This window comes from Notechis scutatus, chromosome 2 (assembly GCF_049901735.1).
Source record: "Notechis scutatus isolate UNSWTSFEM ecotype Mainland chromosome 2, rNotScu1.2, whole genome shotgun sequence".
Lineage (NCBI taxonomy): Eukaryota > Metazoa > Chordata > Lepidosauria > Squamata > Elapidae > Notechis > Notechis scutatus.
In genome coordinates this window covers 124,749,467-124,776,327 of record NC_142010.1, presented here as the reverse complement: position 1 = coordinate 124,776,327, position 26,861 = coordinate 124,749,467, and the positions used below count along the sequence as shown (strand labels likewise).

The 26,861-nt window shown below is 40.7% G+C and overlaps 1 protein-coding gene across 3 annotated transcripts in view; it reads right to left on the bottom strand.

Moving 5' to 3' along the window:
- Positions 1–25,879, bottom strand: part of PRKCA (protein kinase C alpha) — a 191,809-nt gene extending 165,930 nt beyond the window's left edge. Inside the window, exons 1-2 of one of the 3 annotated variants that reach the window (XM_087956096.1) lie at positions 25,461–25,879; positions 13,012–13,043 (exon numbers count right to left, since the gene is read on the bottom strand). In XM_087956096.1, the coding sequence (XP_087812222.1) occupies positions 13,012–13,043; positions 25,461–25,633 (205 nt within the window). In that variant the 5' untranslated portion in view covers positions 25,634–25,879. The remainder of the gene's footprint in view (positions 1–13,011; positions 13,044–25,460) is intronic. The other 2 variants (XM_087956094.1, XM_026678784.2) reach the window with 2 other exon arrangements.
- Between the last annotated feature and the right edge of the window lie 982 nt (positions 25,880–26,861).

Sequence of the window (26,861 nt, the reverse complement as noted above, 5' to 3'; positions counted from 1 at the left end):
ATTGATGCTGGCACTTTGGTTGCAGAATGGCAGTATCCCATTTACTGCTGCTATTTAAACAAAAGAACACTGAGTTTAAGAAGGCAGGTAGATATTTGTGTGCAAAAGGAGGCACCTGTGGTTACATTAGCTCAGAGAGCTCTTGTGATAATCACCCGGATCTAAATTTCCCTCAAATATAATTTGGTTGGGGAAATTAATAACATTGCATTCCCTCTTGAACAAAGCAATGAAAGGGCACTTTCAATGAAAGGGCACTTTTAACTAGGCACTATTCAGTTTCAAACATGATCTCGACAATTTGGATGTATCTCTACCACCGGACTTAACCGTGAATAATGTATATACCCAGCAAAGGTATGCTCACCTCATAACAAACCAGAGACAATCTGTGTATTCAGGTACAGTGGAGGACAAAGTCCAAGATACCTAACTTCTTATTTGTTCCTCTTTCATGACTGTTTTTGCACCTGCCTTTTCTTCCTGACCTGGCAAAGGTGAAAAGTTACTACATCCTTTAGTATACGCAGCTCCACCTGTAGCAATAATTTAAACTATTTTTAAAGAGTCAAAACAACGTCTTCCTAACTGACTATAAAACAATGCCTGTCAGTATTATAAACATTCTTTTATCAACAAGCCAAATTGTACTAACACCCTTTACTAATTTAATACCATTGTTGCTTTATAAAAGAGAAATCGTGCCTACCGTCCCTGTCCTATTGTCCCCAATTATTCTTCCTATTTCTTATATTTAAACCTATGTTTATTCTTATTTCTATTGTATTGTAAGCTTTCGACTAAATAAATAAATAGTTGATTCTTTCCCTTTAAAACATCAATTCCCCCCCTCCCCCCCATTGCTTTAAAACTTCCTTGAATTCTACATCTCTGTTTGGGCATTGCTGCAAACTGAATCACTTTGATTCTTCAGAAAAGGAGCATGAATATGCCACTACTGTAGACATCAGACTAGAAATTAAAGCCAAACACATAGTAATGATGAATTTTGAAGCCACTCAGTGCAACTAAAAAGCTAGCCTCATGGACTCACCTGATAAAGCCCTGGGTTTGTTCAAGGAATGTCCATGAGTCTACAATTCAAACATAATTAACTTTTCCTTAGTATATAGCCAATGGTTGCTGCTAGGGAAACCCTAACATAAAAAAGCAGTTTCTAATACTAATTAACAGAGTTAGACAAAAATTCTCTAAACTATTTCAGTCTGTAAAACATTATTTAGCACTCAGGCATAAAAAATGTTTCAACCCTTTATTAATACAATTCTAGGAGTTGAAGTCCACAAGTCTTAACGTTGCCAAGTTTGGAGACCTCTGACCTATCAGAATATAAATGGTGTATATAAAGTGGCCAGATTAAAACTTTCAGGATATCTAGTTGCTAATGTTGCCATACAAGAAAAGAAAATCTGAAGCTGTAAAGACGATAGGAACATGAAATGTAAGAAGCATCAACACAGCTCATCGCAGATGAAACAACTGCAAATTGACATTTTAAGCATCAGCAAATTGGATCAGATTGAGACTGTACAATTTGAGTCAGGAGATCACACTGTTTATTACTCAGGACATGAAAAGCAAAGAAAGGCCAGCATTGCTGTCATAGTTAGGAAGGTTACAGCAAAGACAGTACTTGGCTACAATGCAATCAGCGACCAAATGATACCATTAAACTTCATGGACAGCCGTTTAATATGACGATCATTCACTTTTGTTCTCCAACCACTGATGCTGAAAAAGAGCAGATTGGTGAGTTTTAGGGTTGTGATTAATTTGAAATCGAGAGAACAATGCGAGCAAAAGGTGCTGCTTGTGATTGGAGTCAGGGATGCCGAAGTTGAAAAAAATGAAAGGAAAATGTAGTTGGAGTGTATGGCTTAGGAGCGGGAGACCAACGTACCCAGTGGTTTCTTCATGGCTAACACCATCTTCAAGCAACCAAAACCTCTATAGATGGATATCACCAGAAGGAATACACATAGGATTACAGCCACAATTGAGCCCAGAACATATGTTGCTAAGTGAGACAGTTGTTAAGTGATTTTTGCCCCATTTTATGACCTTTTTTGCCAGAGTTGTTAAGTGAATGGCTGCAGTTGTTAAGTTAGTGACATGGTTGTTAAGTGAATTTGGTTTCGCCATTGACTTGTCAGAAGGTCGCAAAAATGGGATCAGATGATCCCAGGACACTGAACTCATCATAAATATGAGTTGGTTACCAAGAGTCTGAAATTTGATCATGAGGATGCTGCAATGGTCGTAAGCGTGAAAAACAGTCAGTGCTGTTGTAATTTTGAACGGCCACTAAATGAACTGTTAGAAGTTGAGGCCTACCTGTATGTAGAAATCGAATTGACTATATTATTGGTAAAAGTGTGCCCAATTATTCCAGGCTCCATTCAATGGTGGGATTCGAATTTTTTTACTACTGTTTCTGTGGCTTGGTGGGCATGGTAAGGGGAAGGATACTGCAAAATCTCCATTCTCTCCCCACCCCACTAACCTGCTTTCCTGCTCTGTTCTCCTGTACAAGGCAACAAAAGAAGACCCAGCCGATCAGCTGGGACTTGGAGGCAGAGAATAGATGGCCAGCCAGATAATAGCCCTGCCCAGTCAGAGGTGGTATTTGCCAGTTCTCTGAACTACTCAAAATTTCCGCTACCAGTTCTCCAGAACTGATGAGAACCTGCTGAATACCACCTCTGGCTCCATTGGATTCTAGACCAATTACAGATTCTGGATGGTCTTCAAGGACAGCTTCATGAAGAGCATATTGCAACATCCAGGAGGAGGTGACTAAGGCATGACCAGAAGTAGGCCCTCCCAATCTAGAAACTACAAATGGCACATAAGCTGGAGTTGTGCAAAGGCTCTCCAGTTGCCACTTGCTCCAAAAGCAAAAACCATAAGTTCAGGAGAACTCCAAATTACATACAAGTTATAAGTTGGGAAATGCAACCCCTGCCCTAAAGCCAATGGTGGATAACCGCCAGTTCTGGGATCAGAAGGGCCACAAACCTGCAGATACCTAATCTTGCTAAGGTTAAGCCTGCTCTTCCCTGTCCAGACCTCTTCAGCCCCCAGACACTGGAACAAGCATCACCTGGCCAGCTCAGAATGAACCTCTATTCAGTTTGAAAAAATACTGATAAGCCTTTAAGGGAATGTCTGTAAACCCTCTCTAAAGCAAACAAATATACTCTTTCACTTTGTATTTGATAATTATTCCAGTTTTCCTGGCACTATTTTTTTTTAAAAATAAACCGCCTTCTTAGCCACTCCAATATATCCAAGAATATTTTTAATATATTGAAAACCAGTGGTTCCCAAAGTGGGCGGTACCACCCCCTGGGGGGCGGTAGGATGCCATAGGGGGCACTGAGAGGCAAGGGGGCCAGCAGGGGGTGCTAAGAGGCGGCAGGGGGGCACTGGAGGTGAGCGGCAGGGCACAATTCAGGGGTGAGAAAAAATGCCGCCGCGTTCGAGGCAAGGCCCCGCAGGATCATCCCATTGACTTGCACGCTCTGGTGCAAGGAGCTCCACCCACGAACACAGCGTTGGGAAAGGAGAGCAAAGCCAGAGTGGCTTTGCTCTCCTTTTCAAATATCCTGCCACTGAGTTCGGGGCAGCGGGACAGCGCCCCGAACGCAGCGTTGGGAATAGGAGAGTAAAGTCTTTTCAAACATCCCACCGCCGTGTTCGGGGTGGCGGGGCGGCGCCCTGAACGCAGTGTTGGGAAAGAAGAGCGAAGCCAGAGTGGCTTTGCTCTCCTTTTCAAACATCCTCCCTCCGCCATATTCCACCCCCTTGCACCGGAGGCACTTGCCCAAGCAAGTCCGAACGGAGCGGTGCACGAAGTCAATGGGGTGAGCCTGAGAGAGGGAAAGAGAGAGGAAAGAGAGAGAGAGAGAGAAAGAGAGAAGGAAGAAGAGAAAGAGAAAGGGGAAAGAAAGTAAAAGGGACAAAGAAAGAGGGGGGATGGAAGGAAGGGACAGAAAGAAAAAGAAATAAAGAAGGAGGGAAGGAGGGAAGAGAAAGATAATGAGATATCTATTCTAGTCCAATCACCTGCTCCAGCAGGGTTAGAAGGGAGTGTGTGTGTGTGTGTGTGTGTGTGTGTGTGTGTGTGTGTTCTCCTTGTAATTTACCAGTACGTTTTGGTTTTGCCTTCTTCAGAATTGGCACTGTAATACATTGGGGAAAAGTAATTTTTTAGGGTGGAGAACTGGTCCAATGGATCCTGTTTAAAGCCTCAACAAAATGTGAGAGCTTCCTGATAGTCTTGGCCATGTTTCGTCCACAAAACCTTTAATTAATAGAAGCCAAAGATGTTTCAATGTGCTGGCAAATATGCTGGCAAAGATGTTTCAATGTAGAAAAGGGCCTCTAAACTAGGCCTCATTTCAATCTGATGCATCAGCGCTCTCTCTCTCTCTCTCTCTCTCTCTCTCCTCCATCCCCCCCTTCTTTGTCCCTTTTTCTTTCTTTCCCTTTTCTCTTTCTTTGCTTCCTTCTCTCTTTTCTCTCTCTCTCTTTCCCTCTCCCAGGCTCACCCCACTGATTTGGTGCACCGCTCCGCTCGGACTTGCTTGGGCAGGTCCCTCCAGTGCAGCAGGCTCAATGGGGTGGACCTGCGGGGCTGGTACCTAGAACGCGGCAGTGCCAGCACGTTTGAAAAGTAGAGCAAAGCCAGAGGTCGGTAATTTTTGCTGCAAAGAATCACAAAAGCTTCTGGGTTGTGCACAAGAAGGGACACACATGTCAACGCAATTCAGCAACATAAAATAAAGAAATACAAATAAAACAAATCAACAAGAATTGGCAAATCATCTCTGATTAAATTTTATTCACTACTAGAATCTAATCAGAGATGCTTTGCTGATTCTAGTCCAATGACCAGCTCCAGCAGGGTTGGAAGGGAGTATGTGTATATGTGTGTGCATGGCTGTCAAAACTCCAAAAACAGGTCAAGTAGTTCTGGGGAGACCAGTCATAAATTAGAACACTTGCTAAGCAACCGACCATTAAGTGAGGACCACTTATATTTGGTTTGCCAGTCACCAAACCACACTCACCCAGTCACATGACCAGCAAGCCACACCACCAGTCATGTGACCAGCAAACCACACTCACCCAGTCATGTGACCAGCAAGCCACACCCTCAAATTAGGCCATGCCCACAGAAATTTGAATCCCGCCCCTGGGTGGGGGGGGGGGCATTGAGGATGAGTTTGTAGCACCAAGGGGCAGTGGACTGAAAAAGTTTGGGAACCACTGTTGTAAATCATAGCAATTCACATTATTGGAGTTGAACAGTGCTCCAGCCATTATTATATGAATACTCCTGGTTAGGTTGGAGGCAGAGAAGCTAATCCTATGAATGCTTCTCAATTCTCCAATGAATTCTACTGCTCTCCTCCAAAAAGAAGCCAGGAGAAATTATATATATATAAAGATACAGTAAAAGGAAGCAAAGCACCGTGCTTATTATTAATTTATTTTTATAGCACACAAAGTATTCATGTTCTTTTAATGAAAAAGAGTGAATACACATTTAATTTTACTAATTCCCAGTAATTTCTTTGTCATGCTTCATATAATTTGTACTTAAATACATGTCATTAATCTCACAATCACTTTGTTCTCCTGTTTGATCTGTAAAACAAGCTGTCAAGATGTGGGTTAAACTAGGTAGTACAAGGCCAAAAGGGTTGCTTCAGAAAATACAGCTTCCAGAATATCAAAATTCCTAACAGCAAGCAGACATAAATGTCACTGTTTTACATGGGATAAAAGGCTTCTAGGGTTTTACCAAGTTATATCGTGCAATGCAAAACAGAAATGCTTAATGATATATAATATATCCAGTCAAAACTGAAAATAAGAAGCCACTAAAATGGTCTTATTGTGGTGAGAAGCAAAAAATAGAGTTATGGCCAAGATCTAAAGCAGAGATCTCCAAACTTGGCAACTTTAAGACTTGTGGACTTCAACTCCCAGAATAGCTGGCTGGAGAATTCTGGGAGTTGAAGTCCACAAGTCCTAAAGTTGCCAAGTTTGGGGACCCCTGATCTAAAGGCCTAACTATATCTTCTAACATCCTCTACTCAGAGGAGTCCCCTACATTCTCCAAAATTGGATTCTTGGTTGCAGACAAAAAGATAATAATAATTCCAGAGCTGGTCCTTTGGATTCCAGCCTTTGAGACTACATGAGGATTGAGCTCTTCAAAATATTTGCAATTTACAATTTACAAGACCTGCACAATCATTCCTATTATTTAAATCTTCTCCAACAGAAAAAAAATTAAGCTTCTTTTAGAAAGATTAAAACAACTGCATTCACTTACAGATTTTCAAACCCAGCAGCATAGTTCCAGTGTGCTGAAATATACCTTGCCTTTAAATCAGGCCTTTGATGCACAGCGATAATGCAAGCAATGACGGAAATGGAGAAGACAGTGATCAAGTGAAACTGATTCTTGCAATGTTCAAATTTAGAAATGTAAAGAAAAGGCCCAGGACATGATGGAAAGTGATTATATACTTACGTGAGTCCTTCCAAGCTGACAATATTTCGAATCTTCAGAATCATCCACTCACATGTCCAGAGTGATTTTTATGAAGATATCACTTCAAGAACCTTGCCCTTTTTGCTACAGTGCTTCAGAGAAATTCATAGCATTGCAACTCAATCACATCTAAAGGCTGGCTGTTCATACAAATAAAATATGAAAGAAAAAGAAGAAGGGGAAGAAGCATTTTGCAGCCCCAGTAGTAGTCCTTCAGTACACAGGGTCAACTTCAATTTCCCCGTTACTTTAACATGTATCCAGGGTAGCTATCCCATTCTGACACTATCCAGACAGGCTAATATATGCTGCTTTCTTGCTCAACTGCCCTTCACACAGCCTCAGCCCTTCTACCATCTCCATTTTCCAAACAGATGGAAAACAACTCTGTCTTAATCAGCCAAAGAGAACAGAGGTCTCATTGGACAAAAGATCTCAAAATAAGCAAGGAAATTATGTAGCCACCGCACAGATTTGATTTAAACCTCTCCTGGGAAAGATGTAATTTTCATCACTTAAATTTCCATTAGGTATATTTTATTTAACTACTCATTCAGAGAAAATACACATGTCCTCCTTTCTCAGAATTATAATTCTTTTTCTAAAATAATTCTGATTATTTTAAAGATTAAATTTCATTTAAAACTTGGGAATAATGATTTGACCATATTCTGTAATACCAAAGCAGATATTTACTTCTCAAGTCATTATGAGGAAAGTCATTCATAAACAGAGCATATTATTGGGACTTCTGGGAAACAGAGGCAGATTGAAGATGGAAGAACAGATTCAACAGCTATGACGAAAAGAAGAATTGGTGAATGGATCATTCCTTGAAACTCCTCTATGGATCAAGGAGAGGGCTAGGATTATCCATAGCTTCAATAACTCTGAATTATTTAACACCTACTTCTAAATTTCTCACGTTTACGGAATTTTTAGGGAACTTGAAAACTGTACTTCAATTCCATTTCTAAAAATAGCTTCAAATCATTTTTTCTCTATCCTAAATCGCAAAGTACAGTAACAAAATTCTGTTTTCTCTAGGAAAAGTTGATTGATTACCCTTCTATCCAAAGCATTTTTACATTTACAAGGCTCTGCCATAGGAATCCGCAATATGCACAATGTCTTTCAAATGTGTTAAGACTACAATTCCTACAATGCACTGCCTGGGCCTGTAGTCCCAAACGTTTTAGAAAATGCTAGCTTGTCCATTCCAGTACTGTGGACTGGAATGTCTTCAAGTACTGTGGACATTTTTTTAATAGCTCAATACATTTTACACAATTTCTCTTTCAGTCCTCATCCCTCTATCTCTATGATAGCAAATGATAACTTCCCTCACTGCTGTAAAGGGTACAGAAATGATATAACTGAAATGCTTTGGACACTGCAAGTGCCGGATAAATGTTTGATATGCTTGGTTTTGTAAGTCAACTATCTCTTGCTTGTTGCTATTTCAAGTAATATCACTTCACACTGACCTTATCTTACCATTTCATGCTGCCTTCTCTACAGCTGCAAGTCTACGTATGTTTCCAAGAAGGAAACCTTCTGGATAATTTGACAACAAGGAAAAAACTTGTCAGTGACCATTACATGTAATGAAAGCCAGTAATTTTTCAGGTACAGTACAAGCAAATTTGGACCGAGGAGGATATGATGGCTGGATTTTTTCATGGACAATCTTCCATGCATTCAATTTAATTTCTCTGTTTCTCAGGCCACATATCTTCCCCTCCCCCTTCTCTCTATTAACAGTCAGTGCCACATAATCACCTCATGAATTTCTTTTGACTTATGTCCTTTAAATGGTGTGTGATTTCAATAAATAGGATTTTCATTTGAAAATATTTACTTTTGCTTGGAAATCTCTTGGAGCTGCCGAAATATGGCAAGAAATGGCAATTTATGCGGAAAATTACACTTAAGATTCTGGATCCTTGTTGCCGTTTTATAAATAAATGGATTCCTTACATTCACAGCATGGCTCAGTTAGAGCATAAAATCCTTTCCTGAAGATCTTCTAACACTACAGGAAGAGTATTCATAAACAAGCCACTCTTCCCTACTTGCGAAGGAAATATCCCATTAGCAGAGTTTTGCTTATAATTTACATTCCAAGCGAAGACATTCATAACATTCCTTATAACTAAATACACAAATCACCTATAATGACTCTATTCCCGTCCCCAGTGCACATTAGTTAAGTATATATAATAAAAGAATGCATGGCATAAATCAAAGCACCAACATTTTAAACTACACGTGCCCACCTTCCCAAATTTGCCAGTGGTATCAATAAAATAATCCATGGAAAAGTAGGTTATATGTTGAAAATTTGAAAGTTCCACATTTGTGTATGATTGACAGTATGTTTGTCTTTCAGTTGAATATCAAACCAATTGCCAGAGCAATTTAGTCAATTGGCAGTTGTATAATTAAATTAAGTTTTACCTTAACTGGTTATCCAAGTACAGAATGCTAGTACTACAGCCTCTAGCACCATTTTTCTACTTATGGCCCTCCAGATATCTTTAATGCCAAAACTTGCTAAGAGAATCAAGGGATTTAAAGCCCAACCTATCCAAAAAAAACCCCACCAGATTGTCAAAAACTGTTCCAGAAAGAGGACTGTGTTGCTGGGGGTGGGGGGAGAAAATCTTGAGACAAGGGACACCTCTGTATGGTTTGCCAATTGCACAGTGGCAGATAGGAAGCACTCCAGAGGGTTAACGTCATTGCCCAGAAGATCATTGGTTGCCCTCTCCCCTCTTTGGAAGAGCTTTATAGCTCCCGCTGCCTTAAGAAAGTTCAAAACATTCTCAAAGATCCATCTCATCCTGGGAATCCTTTTTTTTTTTTTTTTTGAACTATTACCATCTGGCAGACTGTACAGAATAATAAAAACAAGGACAAATAGGCTGAAAAACAGCTTCTACCCCAGGGCAATAACTCTTTTGAATTCTGCTGTATAGTGCAGTGTTGGTGTGGTGTGGTGTGGGCGGTCGGTTCAATGTGTGAAGGGTGAAGGATGTGTGTTTGTGTTTATTTTCATGGTCATGGTCATGATGTGCACTGAAGATGGTGTTTGATTTCGTTGTACGAGGTGCATTGACAATAAAGTAATCTAAATCTAAACACTATGATGCAAAATTAGAGCAGTTGTTGTCAATCCTTTCAGCAGAATACAGCCTCAGATTGAACACAGCTGTTGATCAAATTGGCCTTAGACTTCTGCAAATTCTCCAATACATCTGGCTTTCTCAGAAAAAAATCCCAGCCTCTTTCAAATAAATTAATCCAGAACTATTAGGAGCAGGAAAAGGAGCAAGTATAAAGACAATAAATCCCTATGGTAACTGGATCATGCTGGATGTTTGCTTATATTTCACCAATAACTTCCTGAAGCACAGACTCCAATTGAGTTGCTTCCTGTGTTTGAGATCAGATGCCTCCAGAGTTTAAAGGCCACGTTTACAAATGTATTATTTACAATCCAAATGTTCAAAGTGGCTGAAGTGGCATGACAATAAAGAAATTAATAGACCTGCCCAACTGCATGCTTTCATTAGAAAGTTTGTGTGGAAGAATCTCCCTCTTGGAAATCATTTTACTTATTTAGTTTATTAAATTTATGTCCCATGTTTCATTCAAAGTCCTCAAGAGCCATACTTGCATACATGTGAACATATCCTTTTTTTCTTACCACAGAAACAACACTGAACTGAGAAAGTATAACTAGCTCAGAGAGAACCAGTGAGTCTCCATGGTTAGAGGTGGATCAAAACTTGGACCTTCCTGCTCCTAATTCAGCAGCTGAACTATTGTATAACATTAACTCTCCCATGGTTCATGAATATCTGTACTCAGAACAAGGTGTAAAACCTAGCACTGGTATAGCACTTGAAATGAATTCATACCAATTCTGACAAACTGCTCCAAAGAGAATGTATAAAAGTCTGAAGAGATTCTCAGCCATCCAGATCATGGTTGTCCCAAAGGTGCTTTTTTCAGGTGGCAACTGGACTTCCTTGTTTTTTCTTTTGAAGACATTTTGCTTCTCATCCAAGAAGCTTCAGTTGACCCTGAGGACACAGATAAACCTCCAAGTGCTTCACCAACCCTCTAAAACAGGTCTGCCAAACTCACGACCCCAGGCCGGATGCATCATGTGCTGGCCACACCCAGACCCAGTTTAGCGAAGGGGGGGGAAAGTCATGATACATCATGTGACAATGATATGATGATGTGAGTTTGACAGCCCTGCTCTAAAAGGATGCAAATGACCAGCTGTCTGCAAGGAATATAAAGCCTTCCATTCCCCACTATCCAGTCAGAGCTGAAGAAGCTTCTTGGATGAGAAGAGAAACGTCTTCAAAAGAAAGAACAAAGAAGTCCAGTTGCCTCCTGAAAAAAAGCACCTTTGGGACAAGAGAATGTATAGTAGACCTCAACTTACTACCACAACTGAGCCCAAAATTTCTGTTGCTAAGCAAGACAATTGTTAAATGAATTTTGCCCCATTTTACAACCTTTCTTGCCACAGTTGTTAAGTGAATCATTGCAGTTGTTAGGTTAGCGACACATCGTTAAGTGAATCTGGCTTCCCTATTGGCTTTGCTTGTTAGAATGGTCACAAAAGATAATCACATGAGCTCAGGACACTGCAATCATCATAAACATGAGTCAGTTGCCAAGCATCTGAATTTTGATCACCTAACCATGGGGGTGCCGCAAAGGTTGTAAGTGTGAGAAAATGGTCATAAGTCACTTTTTTCAGCACTGTTGTAACTTCAAATGGTCACTAAATGAAATTTGATTACATGACTACGGAGACGCTGCAATGGTCATAAGTGTGAAAAACTTATACGTGACTAATAGAGTAAATCACTTTTTCAGTGCCACTGTAACTTTGAGCAGTCACTTAATGAATGTTTTAAGTTGAGGACTACTCGCATCTCCTTCTTAGATATGGTAATATGACCAGGAGGTTATTTAAGGCTGCAAAGGAACTATTTGAACTGGGAACATTCCAGTTCTCACAAAGTGGCACTACATTTTTCTAACTTCTGAACGTTTAATACAAGGAAAACCATCTCCTTTGTTAGTGTGACAAGATTCAACAATATATTGCTAGCTATCAGCTGTAAGAGACTGTAATTTAATGCTCTTTTCCTTTTCAGTATCTCTTTAAAATCAGAGTTCAAATCTCCTGGTTCAAATTTCAAAACCGTTAAATATAGGTTTTGTGGTATGGTGGTTATGACCCCAGCAAAGGTTCATGCCAACAATATTTATCAAGTCGATAATCGGATCAGACAATCCCAGGGCAAAGGCTTTCCAAAAAATAAAAATAAAAACTTGTAGATATCACGTATCACAATTTTCAGCTGCTACCATCATTTGCTCTCTGACAGGATGAAATTATCCGACTAAATGCTGCTTCATTCATCTAGCTAATACAAATGGTTTCCATGGTAAAACACTAACTTATACAATCAACACTCAATAACAATATTAAAGTGTAAACAGGAAGAATATAGCTTAGAGATATTAATAGCATATTAATGCTCCATAGCCATCTCAGGGAAAGGATACCCATGATAAAATTACAGGCATCAGGAAAGAGGCCAAGGCACATATTTCAAATTTCTAGTTTTGATCCATAAAATCTCCAGGGAAGAGAAAATGAAGTAAGTCTTCTGCCCAAGTCCTTTGAGGGCTACTGAGGTCTGGCATAGATCATACTGGGGTAGATGAATTTATAGTCTGATGTATGGCAACACAGTTCTTCTGTTCACATTCAAAGCATATGGTTCACCTTTGTTGAGTACATAATATGATTCGTATTACTGTTAATGCAGTTTACAGAAATGGATTTCTTCTCCGTCCCAAGACTTAAAAGACTTCACTGCAAGCAACAAACACTGCTTTGAGATAGTTTGTCTTCTCTTACACCATGCCACAAAATAAACCAATTAAAGTCAATGACCAAAGGTCCAGATGAATATAAAACTAAGGCCAATTAATAATGGAGGGAAAAGGTAGAAGGGAGTATTAAAGGAAACCCAACAGAGAGTGAAACCACTTTTCAAAACACCCACACAGAGACAGCAGCTCCCGACAAGAGAAATGTTCTCTACCAAAATAAACCACAAAGATTATTTTCATGAAAAATTAAAGAGTTCTCTATATGCAGATTACATGACATTTAATTTTAGGAAACTCTGCTGAAATGAAACTCTTTTGTGCATGATTCCATTCATGAGATAAATGATTAAACAATACACATCCTTTTAGATAATTTAATATCCTCCTTTTAACACGCTTAATTCCTTCTTGAGGTTCATACATTACTAGATTTAATTATTAAAACAGAAATAGAAACCATTATAAAATCATTTATATCTTACCTTGGCACTGAAATCCTTGTTTTCCAAACCCCCTGTAAGGAGGAGAAAAAAAGAAAAGACTTAGAAATATATTTTGATATTAAATTAATACTGATCTACAATATGTTTAAACTTATTGTCAGAGCAAAATGAAGCTGTTAAGATCTCTTACTTTCAACTAAAAACAGGTTTCCCCCCCCCAAATTCCTATATTCAGTTTTGAAGAAAATTTGTGGACTATTGCACAATGATGTAATATATCAATGTAATGTGGAAATATTGTGATGTGGTACACTTAATATGAGAAATAATGCAGGCTATCTTCTATTTGATACTGTATGTACCAGTAGCTTAACATTTTCTCTACTAAATTCTGCCACACGAGAAAAAATGGGCTACAGTTTATTCAAATGAAATCCAAATTTCTTTGGAAGGCACTTCTTGATTTAAAAAAAAAGTAATATTATTTTGACAATGTAATGATTCATATCACTCTATTATGATTCCTTTTGATGGTATGATAATTAATGATTAAACTATCTTTGCAGCTTCTGAAGTCCAAAGTCTCATATTTGGCTATTGAATGATAATGTGTCTAATTCAAACCCTGATAACCTGGCATTCTCTAGATAAATTAGCCTCCAATTCCCCTAGCATCTGTTCCTTGTTCAGAATTATGGGGCTGTAGATCAATATATATGGAAGACAGTGGACAGCTTTTCTATGAAAGCTGAATATGAGATCCACAAGCCAAGATATTCAATTATTGGGAGTTTTCCTATAGTCTAGTCCACCTCTCCTCAGGAAGACATTATTTTTCATACTAGACCAGGGGTGTCCAACCTTGGCAACTTTAAGACTTGTGGACTTCAACTCCCAGAATTCCTCAGCCAGCAAAGCTGGGAGTTGAAGTCCACAAGTCTTAAAGTTGCCAAGGTTGGACACCCCTGGTCTAGACTGACTACATATTCCAAAATACAAAAAGCATTCTTGTAGACACTCACATTTGATCAGCAGTTGCCTTTGTAAATTGACGTTTCATATATTACTAAGAGAATTATAATCTGAGGTACACGCACATACAGAAGCCACCAGTCATCTATTAAGTCATCATTTCAGATGTATTTCCTTACTAAACAAGAGCAGCAGAATGACTTCCTACCAGCTTTCCCACTGATTGTGTTTGTGGGAAGCTTGCACGGAGCACCAGAAATCATTCCTTCTTGGCTGACACACAAAACTGCGTGCCATTTTGCCAGGAAGAAGGGGAACAAAGGGAGCCATGGATCATAAGGAAAATTATAATACCCTGCTCCTCATCCTGATATGTCCCCAAGAGCCCCCTCCCCCAGGGGGGAAGAGGATTCACCCACCCACTACCAGCTAGACCTAGTGCCCCCCAGATAGACCTATTTTGCCACCTACTGCCTCATCCTTCTCTCGCCACCCACTGCCATTAAGAGATTTCAAATTTTAGCCTCATTTTCAAAGCAGCCCCTTACCTGTCAGACCTAACAAGGGTCAGAGGGAGGCAGGAAAGAGGGCAAAGATATGGGCCTCCCATCTTCCCTTGTGCCACCCAACCTATAGGTTTCTGGGAAGTGTAGTTGGAAGGCATGGAGATGCTGAGGTAACTAGCTACAATTTCCATGAATTTCATTCTCACAGGAATCATGGGTCCCAGCATTCTATATTTAAGTTTAATTAAAAGTAACCATTTACGTTACTTGGGTTCAATAATTGCTGCTCTACACCTTCTGATTTCTTATTATGTGCAAACGTGTGTGCATGATATATGGTGACATATGTCATGACATATGACATATACTCTCATGATTCTGTAAAACACCTGAAGTCATTGATGAGTGAGCAGTCTCATAAAATAACTGAAGTACATAAATGTTGTCCTTAACCTGTCTCAAAAATAATATTACTTGATAGCTCAATGATCATTATAAATATCTGAGGTGTATGCTTCATAATTACTTAAGAGTCACTTTATGCACAAACCTACTTCTCTAGTAGAGAAACTCTTTATCATCTGAAACGAAAATGTATTAAATTTAAACATTTTTATAACCACAGGCTATCAGATTCTGGGTTCCTGCATCTCATTGGACCATATGAAATATAAGGGTATACTATATGTATATGGTCAGAAGAGCGGCTTCTAGGAATACCGGTAAAACTTTCTCTTAGTTCCACATTCCACTCAAAATTTGGTTAACAAAGATATCTACAACAGAATATAGAATAACAGAGTTAGAAGGGACCTTGGAGGTTTTCTAGTCCATCCCGCTGCTCGAACAGGAGATCCTGACCTATACCATTCTGGCAAATGGCTGTCCAATCTCTTCTTGAAGACCTCCAGTGATGAAGCACCCACAACTTCTGAATGCAAGCCCTTCCCCTGATTAATTGTTCTCACTATCAGGAAAATTTCTCTATAGTGGCACACAGAAAAACTGCCCTATATCAATTCCATTTTCCCATTTGGGCCTGTTTTTCCTGTCTTTTTAAGCCAACATTGACTTTCATTTTTTCAGTCTAAGAGTTCTCTGGAGCTAACCTTTGACTTCCACGTTTCTATCTGTGGCCTGAAAATCAGGTTTCCCTACTGAAACTTTTATGAAAATAAAGAGGTGAGAAGTGATGACCAACTTCAACTGATTCAGATGGAAAAGGGCAATAGTCCCATTCACAGATTGCGCTAAATGATTTCCCAACCTTCAAAAATGGAATTTCATAGCTTATAAAAGACATAAGGATTATGCATGCTGAAAGTTATTGTATTTATGATACTAAATTATTGGCTGTACATGAAAATGTGCTGAACTATCTGCTTATCAAGATCAAGGACTATAGTCTCAAAATTGGCCTGCACTTTAATGAAAGAGGAGCAAGATTCTAACAACTGGTAATATCTGTAATTTCATCTTTGACTGAGGGGAAATATATATAGCTGACAATTTCAATTGGCTTGGATAAGCAATGAAACCACAAGCACCCAAATGATGAAATACTGTTGGAAAAATGGTTATGTAAGGCCAAAGTTCTTTAAGTACAGAAAAATTTCCATATGTACCAAGATCTGATTTGTTTGGACCACGATATTTTCAAGAACATAATATGGATGGGCAAGTTGGATAGTAAAGGCACAAGATGGGGGGGAACCCATATACTGCAGATATCAAGGATTGCCTGATAAACAGACCAGTCAATATTGAGGAAATCAAAGCTAAACTTTCCACAAAAGCTCGAGTGACAAGACCAGCCATCAAGCTATGGACACTTCAGGCAAAGAGACAGATAATTAGAGAAAAATCTCATGCTTAGTCGGGTTGAAAGAAAATACGAAAGAGAACGACTGGCAGGGTGAAGGGTTGGTACAACAGCAGCAGCCCCTGGTGCCATCCTAGCAAGGATCAGCCATCTAAAACTGAGCACAGTTCAGGGCAACCATTCACTGGGTCGCGAGGAGTTGACATTGTCTTGACAGCAACTAACAACGCATGGGTCATGGGAGAGAGAAAAGGTCCCAGTGGAAGAGCAATCCTATGTCCAAGTAAAACAGATGCAATCCCACTGAGATATTTAACTTCGTTAAATCCAGCTGCAAGGAAGAATTTTTCAGAGACCACAGAATGGTAAACAATTATGTTTCCATAATAAGGTGGAGATTTCATATGGGCAAGAGGCTTGTTTGTCTGCTTTATTTCTATGAGCACACTGTAGGAGTTTAAATATAGATTAACAGTGTCTATTACCTATCAGTAACCAGGACATAAATGTTTGACTTCAATATTCTTTTGGGCCACTTCAAAAAAAAAAGTCCTTACTTCTGCAAACATTAGCAAGCTCTGAAGGCGCAAACAATAACGCTACAAAAATATCCAAAATGATGTTGTTAAAAACAGCTGTTAGCCCCTTACCACAGGGTCGAACTTAAGGTTTTAAGTTCTAAAACATGATTTCTACCCGCTGCCTCAAGACAGAAAACTTAAATTAAAAAAATAATAATTTGTGCTTATTACCATTTCTGCATTCTGCATATTTGCACAAATTGCACAAACAATTCAAACAAATAAAAAAAATATTCATTGAATACCTATCTAAAAATAAATTTAAAAATACTCATCATGTAAGAATTACACAGGAAAAAATAGCCAGCATAACCTATTAAAATCACAGATGCTCTTCTTTTAGTTCAATAACAACATATTTGATAAAGACAGGTAATCCTCAACTTACAACCACAATTAAGCCCAAAATTTTTGTTGCTAAGCGAGACAGTTGTTAAATGAAATTTGCCAACATTTTACAACCTTTCTTGCCACAGTTAAGTGAATCACTTCAGTTGTTAGGTTAGTAACATGTTGTTAAGTGAATCTGGTTTCTCTGTTAACTTTGCTTGTCAGAAGGTCACGAAAGGGGTTCACATGAGCCCGGGACCCTGCAACCATCATAAATATGAGTTAGTTGTCAGGCATCTGAATTCTGATCATGTGACCACGGGGATGCTGCAATAATTAATGTAAAAAACAGTCATAAGGTTTTTTTCCAGTGCCGTTGTAATTTCAAATGGTCACTAAATGAATGGTTGTAAATTGAGGATGACCTGTACTACTGATTAACTCTAACACACTGTTTACATAATGATTGCTAGCATCTTTGATAAATGGTTGTAATTAAATGTCTTCTGAGATAAGATCTTGTAATTCAATGGGCAGATATTTTTCTCCTATAAACTATAAAAAAAGCTTTGAAGAATATACATATAACTCCTTTACTGCTAACACAGAAACACAAGTCAAAGAGAGGGAAATAAGGGCTAAAGTAACCTGCTTCAACCATGAAACTCACCAATTTTGAACTCAGCATATTGTTTCTGTCTCTCATTCTCTTTCGCTGTCTCCCCATTTAACCCATTTGCTCTAAGAAGAAGGGCAGAGCTAATATAAGTACTACTTTGAGCTTATGGAGTAAAGCTGGAGTACAAATTTAACAAGTTGTACAAGAGGAATTTCAAAGTACTGTAGCTTTTAAAATGCGTTAATTATCCCTCTGTACTTGAAAATACAGCCAATGGATAATTTAACTTCTGCATAACCCTTCTGTTCCCAGGTGGTCTCAAATCACTGGTCATATTTTATCCTTTGTGACTTTTTTTTAAATCCATGTATGTAAAATAGGGACATTTTCCCTTTTTCCTATTTTCTTTCTTTAGTTTCTTCCCACTGCCCACACAGGGTATTTTCAACAAGTATACAGAGGAGAAAAAACACAAAGCCAATAATAGCGTAACCTCTTCTCTCTTTCAAATCTGTTGTATCCAGTGGTGTTACTCTCCGTGGTGCTTGCAGGCTTTCCCCTAAGGGACAGATTATACCTTAATTCAGGACGTTCAGACACTCTGCCCAGGATATTTTGTATTCTGATTCTACTAGACAAGAGTTACAAATCTCTAGGATACAAAGTACTCGTTTCCTTGAATATACTATATATGTGAGAAAATCCAATCTACTCCTGTTTTTATCATCTTTAAAATATATATATATTCCAATTCGTTCAGACCAAAGTACCTGGTTTTGAAGGGAACAACAACCTAGAGAATCATATTTTATCTTAATGTCTTAGCAAACCTTGCCTATATTTACTATTCAACATGTTATGTGAAATCAGAAAATTTGGGTAATTCCATAAACGATGGTTAAACCAGGTTATCTGAACAACTGTCTCTTGCCGGTCACATCTACCCAACCCGCCAGAGCGAATGGGACCCGCAAGGAATGTTGCAGGTCCTATCCCCTAGGGCAAGGCTCTTCAAATTTGGCAAGTTTCAGACTTGTGGACTTCAACTCCCAGAATTCCTGAGCTAACATGACTGGAGGAGGAATTCTGGGAGTTGAAGTCCACAAGTCTTAAATCTGTAAAGTTTGAAGATCCCTGCCCTAGGGAGATACACCTGTTGGGACCCCCACTCTTCTGGAAGGCGCTGAAGACCTGGTTCTGCCAGCGGGCCTGGGGAACCCAGCGTGGGATGGAGCCCATTAAATGGCCTGTGTGATGTGTTGTCGTCAAGGTGGGGGCCAGGGGGGGTATTTTATTATCTATGATTCTCTCTTTCATTAGTTTTATTGTTTTTATATGATTTTTTAATATTCTTGTAAGCTGCCTTGAGTCACCATGTGAAAATAAGTAGCAATATAAATCTAGTAAACAAACAAACAAACAAACCACGATTAAGCATGCAAACACAGCTATTTTTTGGATGCTCATGCACAATGAAACAAGGACCACTCTGTTTTCTACTACTATTTCCTAAATTTGAAATGTCTTCAAAGAAACCATTCAGAGAGTACCACTGTGTTCAATGTAAGATGCCTTAAGTTAGTTTAAACAGGGCTACATCCTGGAAACTCTACTTTTCAATCATCTTGCAATGTTTGTGTATTGAACCCGCCCTTAGATAAACAAACCACCACATGCAAGTACTGTAAAAGCAAGATGAATTGAATGTAAATTGTTGCGACACATGAATACTTAGTCATGTTTTGCTAGCAAGATGAGCATAAAGGAGAAGTATGCTGGGTCACTTACATGATTGAATCTGGACTAAATTTCACACTCTATAAAACCATATAGAGTACTGTACAAGGTGCATCACTGCTTTTGGTGGCTATTAGTTAAACTAATTTAGTCTGGATGCATTCCATGGTTAATCAACTAAAATACAACAATATATATAAACACGTTTAACCGCATAGCTTTACCTAGTTTACATGATAAAAACTTGGGATTTAATCAAGAAATATTATTTTCTGACTTCCCAGTGGAATTTATTACCTGGCTTGAGGTTTGCTATGTGGAGAATTTTGTCTCATTTGTACTTTAAGACCATAATAAACCTTAAGAATTCCTTCTCCCCCAATACACATGTACAATACTGAATACGTATGAAAAATACTGAAAGTATTTTAAGTCCTCCTTCCATCAAAAGTGAGTGCAGTAACAGAAACCTAGTGTAGTTCTTTACTGACTTTATTAATAAAGAGAAGAAAAGGCCACCCTGCTTGTTTGGCAATTGCCAAATCATTTGACATTATATACACTTCAGAATGAATTTGATGAAGGTCCTAAATATACCACACATTTTTTTCTCCATAATAAGCAGTGTGTACATGTGGATGTACATAGACATAACCCCCAGGGAATTTCAGGAGTGAAAAGGCACCCTGTAGGAAAGCAATAGCAAACTATTCTGAACTGTTGCCAAAAAACTTTACATGCATTCATGTACTTATCAGAAGTTGAGGTGAGCTCAACTTAAGGGGGAGAGAGAGAAAACAACTAGACAGCGAGAAAATGCAGTGGTAACACACACACACACACACACCCTTCACATTGAGGTTTGCCATACAATGCATCAAAAAATAGCATGTGGGGGCCCAGCATCTAAGGAGCTGTTTCACCCGAATGAGACTAGCTCACCCACTCATTCCAGCAGAACAGCCTACTTATATATCCCACCTACCAAATAACTTCAGTTGGGGGGTGGGTTCCAAGAGCAGAGCCTTCTCTACTGAAGCTGTGGTGGCGCAGTGGTTAGAATGCAGTATTGCAGGCTAACTCACTGTTCACTCCAAGCATTCACTGGCTCAAGGTTGACTCAGCCTTCCATCCTTCCAAGGTTGGTAAAATGAGGACCCAGTATTGGGGAGCCAATAGGCTGACTCTGTAAGCTGCTGAGAGAGGTCTGTGAAGCACTGTAAAGCAGCATATAAGTCTAAATGCTATTGCTATTGCTACTGTGTCTCCCACCCTTTGGAATATTCTCCCACTAGAGGCGAAATCTGTCCCCATGCTCCTGGTCTTTCAGAAGACCCTGAAAACTTGGCTCTGCCACCTCACTTGGAGATATGACATGGATCTCTTACATTGGGGGTGGCTGATGGAATAGAGAAGAGCCCCAACATTATCTTGCTTTTTACCTGTTCTATTAAACCCTCTTACTTTTAATTGCCGTGTCTTTTTTTTTTTTTTACATTTTATTACATTGTAAACTTCTCAGAGTTGCTATATTAGTAAGACGGGCGGCATAAAATAAAAACTCCTACATCAACAGCACTATCCTAGGCCCCCACATGCATACAGACACACACACGGTCAGAGGCACCTTCACATGCTCTTCTTCTAATATGAAATATGCTATCATCTGTCAGCAATGCCCCTCTGGAGTCTATGTAGGTCAAATGGGGAGAAAAGTTTGCAGAAAAAAAATTAATGGACACAACTTTGACATGAGGATTCAAAACAAGGACAGCATAAAAATCAGATCATTTTCATTTTCCAGGGCATGCCAGCACAGGACACGCAATGTATTTTTAACATATTGTAATTGGTAAAATACTTGTAATCTGTCTGATATATAATCTGTGTTTGCATAACTACTCTGTCTTCTCCTTTCTCCCCACGCCGCGTTCTCCTTTCTTCCCCCCCATCACTCAAAATTAACTCCTACATCTGTCTAGACACACTATGCATCTTTTAAGCTTATGAGTTTTAATAAAATATCTTTCCACCCAGACTAGCACAGGTCTTCTCCTACAATGGCTATTAGAGCATGGGAAACCTTTGGCATCTCTGCTCGGTATACATAGCCAAACAAACCAGGAAACCTCTTTCTATATAGCCTGTTTAGCATAACTATCTTAATAGGATTCCTGGCTTACTGTTCTCAAAAGAAGCAAGACGGAACAGTTTCCAGATTCTGGCTTCTTTAAGAGCAACAAATCATGAATAAAAATGTGATTTATCTGAGTGCTCTCCCTAGCCTAAAAAGCAAAGTGACTGTTATCCTATGTATCCACCAATTTTGTGTAATGATAATAAACCAGAATTAAAATTAAGAAACCTTAATTCTGTTCTACTGTTAAATACAGAATGCTAAGTTATTAACTTATACTGACATTAAAAAGAAATTAACCCTTGGTTTCATTGTTAGAATATGAAGACCTGATCTCCAATAACTATTAATTAGTTAAGAACTCTGTAAATGAACATGACGAAGAGTAAAAGCCAAATGACAACTGATAAATTAGATGCAAACTAGGCGTGAACTGATAAATCTGCTATTTTTGTCTTTGTTTAAAAACAGAGCTGAAGGACTTGGAATTTAATTGAAACAGGAGCAAGGGAATCAATTTTTTTCACCATGTCATTTTTACAAGTTATCAACACACAGAGTGTTGCAAATTGGTTTTCCAGGGAAATACAGATACTGTATTTTTGCCCTTTCAATTAAAAGACAGGTTTGGCCTGTTGTTTTCAAGTGACTTCTGGGGTGGAAGTGGGAGAGATTTTAACATTCCCCCCAACACGTTTACTGTTCTGATCTAATTCACAAATAACTACAGCTATTTTTTACTTTAAAAAAATGATTATAGGTCTTGCTTTTAGACTGAGCCTTGTTAGAACAAGAAAATGAGATAGCAAGTCATGTTGCACGCCCTTTAAATTCATACTTGTCGTGTTTAGTTAGTTTATAGCTATATGCTTTTATTTATTTACATCCCATTTTTTTCTCAGGGGGATTCAAGGCAACATATGTGTGGATCTCCCCTAAGGTTGTAACAACTATCCTAGGGTTAGTTGGACAGTGTCTGGTGGTCCCAGCATTACCTTGCAAGTTCCATGACGAAGACTTGAGCGTAAACTGTTAGCATGCTATGTCAATACTGTAGCTAGTGAGAACTGAAAGCTTTTCATTAAAGAGCAAGATAGATCAGAAAGAAGAAGGGGAAGGAACGTCTCTAAAGGCCAGTAATAAAGCAGATGAATGATAGACAATCAATACAGAATTCAAGTAGAGCATGAAAGAGCTCCAGAATTTGGGGAGAAAAAAGAATCTCTTTTACAAAACTACAGCCGGAAGCGTCTCTAGCCAGTACACAGTAGTTGGATAAGTTTTGTATAAATAAGTTATCCTTTACATAAACAAGCAATCACATTCATGTGTAGCCCATGGTTAGCTCATGATGCAGTGTTCTGTCCATCACAATATATAAAGTAAACTGTGGATTAATCAGTAGGAAATATGTCATGTGAACATGGCCAGAAAGGCTACGTCAGGCAGAAGTGTTTTCCCCAAAAAAATCTGGGTCTAAGGAAGAAATTGTCAGGAAAAAGACTTAAGAAATGATTTGCAAGGTTTTCGTTTCCATGTTCCCACTGTATTTTGGAATGTAGTGATGCCCTTAATTTGAATATCTGCTATTATTCATAGAAGACATATATAATGGTATTATTACCTTTATTTTTTTTCAGCCTAGATGAACCTTTTGGACATATTAGTATAATCCCTGTGTTGGAAGAACAAATTAATTTGTGTCGGTTTCTGATGTGATGTCAGGGACTCAATACAATTTTCTTATTAATTTAGGAAGTCGCTGCTGAACAGTTGTTAGCAATCAGTATTCCATACCAGGAAGAGGCAGATAAAGGGAATAATGCTTATCAACCCCTTGTGAAATAAACTCAGCTCAATGGATGAACAAGATAATCGTGGGCAACGGATTTTTTTAAGAGTAGAGAGCAGATGTCGGTTTCTTCATTTTAGCATGTCAGCCAGTACATGAGTTAGAAGCAAGATGAGGAACCTACAATTTTCCAGATGTAGAAAAGTATGTATTCCACATCTGGTCTTCTCCTACAATGGCTTCCCAGCAATTCTAACCATGATATAGTGATAAGGGATGCAGAGGGGTGTGGTTCAGCAATATATGAAGAGCTTCGGGTTTCCCATTTCTTCTAAGGAAAGGAGGTGTTACATAGAAGGGAGGGGCCCAAATCATTTGTTTCCCAACCTTGGCAAGTAAAAGATGTGTGCACTTTTAAGTTGCCAAGATTGAGAAATACTTATTTAAAGGCTAATAAGTCAACGCAACATACACACATCTCCTTTGGAGGGCACGTGCTAGGTCATACACATTACTGGGTCAGCAAAGCAGCAAGTGGGAATATAGACACAACAGCTTCTTTCCTGGGATATACTGTAGTTGGCATCCATCCATCTCTCATCTCTATCATTTGTCTGTCTGTCTGTCTATCCATCTCTCATCTCTATCATTTGTCTGTTTATCTCTCATCTCTATCATTTGTCTGTCTGTCTGTCTATCCATCTCTCATCTCTATTATTTGTCTGTCCATCTCTCATCTCTATCATGTTTGTTTATCTCTCATCTCTATCATTTGTCTGCCTGTCTGTCTATCCATCTCTCATCTCTATCATTTGTCTATCTATTCATCTCTCATCTCTATCATGTCTGTCTGTTTATCTCTCATCTCTATCATTTGTATGTTATGTCTGTCTGTGTCTCTCTGTCTGTCTATTTACCTACCTACTTAATCTCTATCATGTAACCTATCTGTCTGTCTATCTATCTATCCTGTCTATCTATTTATCCAAACACACTGGCAACAATGTTAGAAAGGTGCTCTCTTTCAAGGGTTATCACACAAAGGTCCCTTTCTCAGAAAGAAGGAAGAGGAAAAATGTCTTTTACAGCCAAGTGGGGGGAGTCAATTCGTACTGATAAAGCTTGTGCAAAGGATCGACCTGAATGTGTATGTTTCTCTAGTGCAGAAGTGGTTCAGGAATAGCTTGTGGTCAGTGGGAGTGGCAGAGTTGACACAGAAGGAAGATTTCAATGGAGGAAGTGCCTTTGAGAACGGTGAAATACTGCTTAATTATCTCTCCAGAGCGACCAGGCAACAAGGATGCCTTTCTGGCAAGCTGGAGGAGCGCCCAAAAGCTTTCTCAATGGAAGTAAAGATGAATATCTATCCCCACAGGTATGCAAGCAATGGTGTGCTGGCAGATTCCCTCACGCTCAGCAACACACACACCTACTCAGAAAGTGCTTTCCTCAAACTGTTGTCCTCCAGACGGTGCGAGGCATCGCCTCCCATCGTTTCCAGAGAAGGAACCTACATTGGCGTCCAATACATCTTGGAAGGTACCAGATTGGGGAAAACTGCCAAAGTTCTGACAAGCTCAGGAAAGGAAGAGAGCGGAGAGGAACAGCCGCTCTCTCACTGGCTGGCTCTCGGGGCTCTCTTTCTCGCCTTTCCAGGAGTTAACTCCCAGTGGAAATCCTTCGCACCTAGTTGAAAGGACCGACCGCGGGCTCTCTCTTCCTGCACCCAGACAGTTACTCCCCCGGGGAAATCTGCGGAGGAGTTCAAGGAGGAAAGACGGGGAGCAGAGGCAGCTCGGGGGCGGCGGCGCGAAGAGTCGGGCTGCCTTTCGCAGGGGGGGAAGGCTAGCGGGGTGAAGCCAGATGAAGCGGGAGGAAGGAGAGACTGAGGGGAGGCGCCGGCACTGCGGAGGGGAAGGGGGCTTGCTTGCACCGGGGGCAACCGGGGGAGAAGAGGCGGTCGGAGGAGATAGGATCGGCGGCTCTCCTTACCAAATGAAGTCGGTGCAGTGGCTGCAGAAGGTGGGCTGCTTGAAGAACCGCGCGATGAATTTATGGTCCCTCACTTCGTGCACGTTTTTCTGCCGAAGGGCCCCTTTCCGGGCGAACCGCCGAGCCACGTCGGGACCCGAACCGGGTTCGGAGGCTTGGAAGACGTCGGCCATGGCGCGCGCGCCCCCCCCGCCGTCCCCGAGAGAGCCTCCCCTTTCCCCCCCACGGCCCTCCGCACCGCCTCTCGCTCCTTCCTGCTTTGCCTTCGACTTCGCCCTAAAAGCAGGAAGCAGCTTTCAAGCCACCGGCTCTGCCCCGTCCGGCTGCCGCGTCCGACACTTCTGGCAGCTGTGTGGATGGGCGCTGCCTCCTGCCCGCTTTGGGCTCCTCCTGACGTCTGAGCCACGCGCGGCAGGGAGGCGGGAGGAGGATCCCACAGCCCCGGGCCAGACCCGACGGCTCCGCCCGCTTGCCCGCCCGTCCGTCCGCCCACCCTACCTCCCGCCCGCCTGCTGGCGCGCTCCTGGGCGCCCTGCCGCGGGAAGGAGGAAGAGCGCGAGCCGGGGAAGCCCGTCTCTAAGGGCAACGGGCAGGCCGGCCGGGAGACCCACGCCCCCCGCGGGAGGGGGGTGTCCCCCAACAGGCGTTTGCAATGCTCCCCGCCCTACAGAAGGGCCGGGGACATCACCTGTGGCATTCGATGCGCGGGGAGACCCGCCCCGCCGCCGTCAATCAAAAGCCCGGACTCGCTGGAGGTTCGCAACGGGCGTGAGAAGAGGGCGGCCGACACACGCAACAGATACTTTTGCCACATGCGCACAAAACGCACCGCCGAGGCCTTGAAATGCTCAGATGCGCGCACGGGGGAAGTCACCCGCGCGGAACCGGAGTAAGCTCAGCCCCGGGGCTCGACCCCTCTCTTCAGGGGAGGTCCCCCTTCATGGGATGAGCAGTGCCCAGCGCTTCTGAGGGATGAGGGAGTTGGGGATTAAATAGAGAGAGGCCCGGGGCTGGGTGTGGTTTGCAAGTAAATTGGGCTCCTGGCAGTTTCGGAGGAGGCCGAGGTGGCTTCCTTCGTCCAACCCCTTGTGCCCTGTGGGGTTCAGGTGGTTGCCAGCCACTTTGCAGGTCACCCCGGCTGCAAAAGACCAGTGGACCTGAGAAGCTTTTCTTTCCAGGAAGTCACCTGTAGCCAGAGCACAAGCAGGAGCCTGCGGACTGCCCTTCTTACTCATGCAGCCAGAATGTAGTAAACCCACTTGTGCCGCCCGGTGCCAATAACACCCAAAAGTTTGAAAGCTTTTTCTCACACCCACAGCAAACAGGTTGCCCAATGCAACCTCTCCCCAATGTAAACAGCTCTACATGAACCTGTTGCTCACTCCAGAGTTCTTCCTCTTC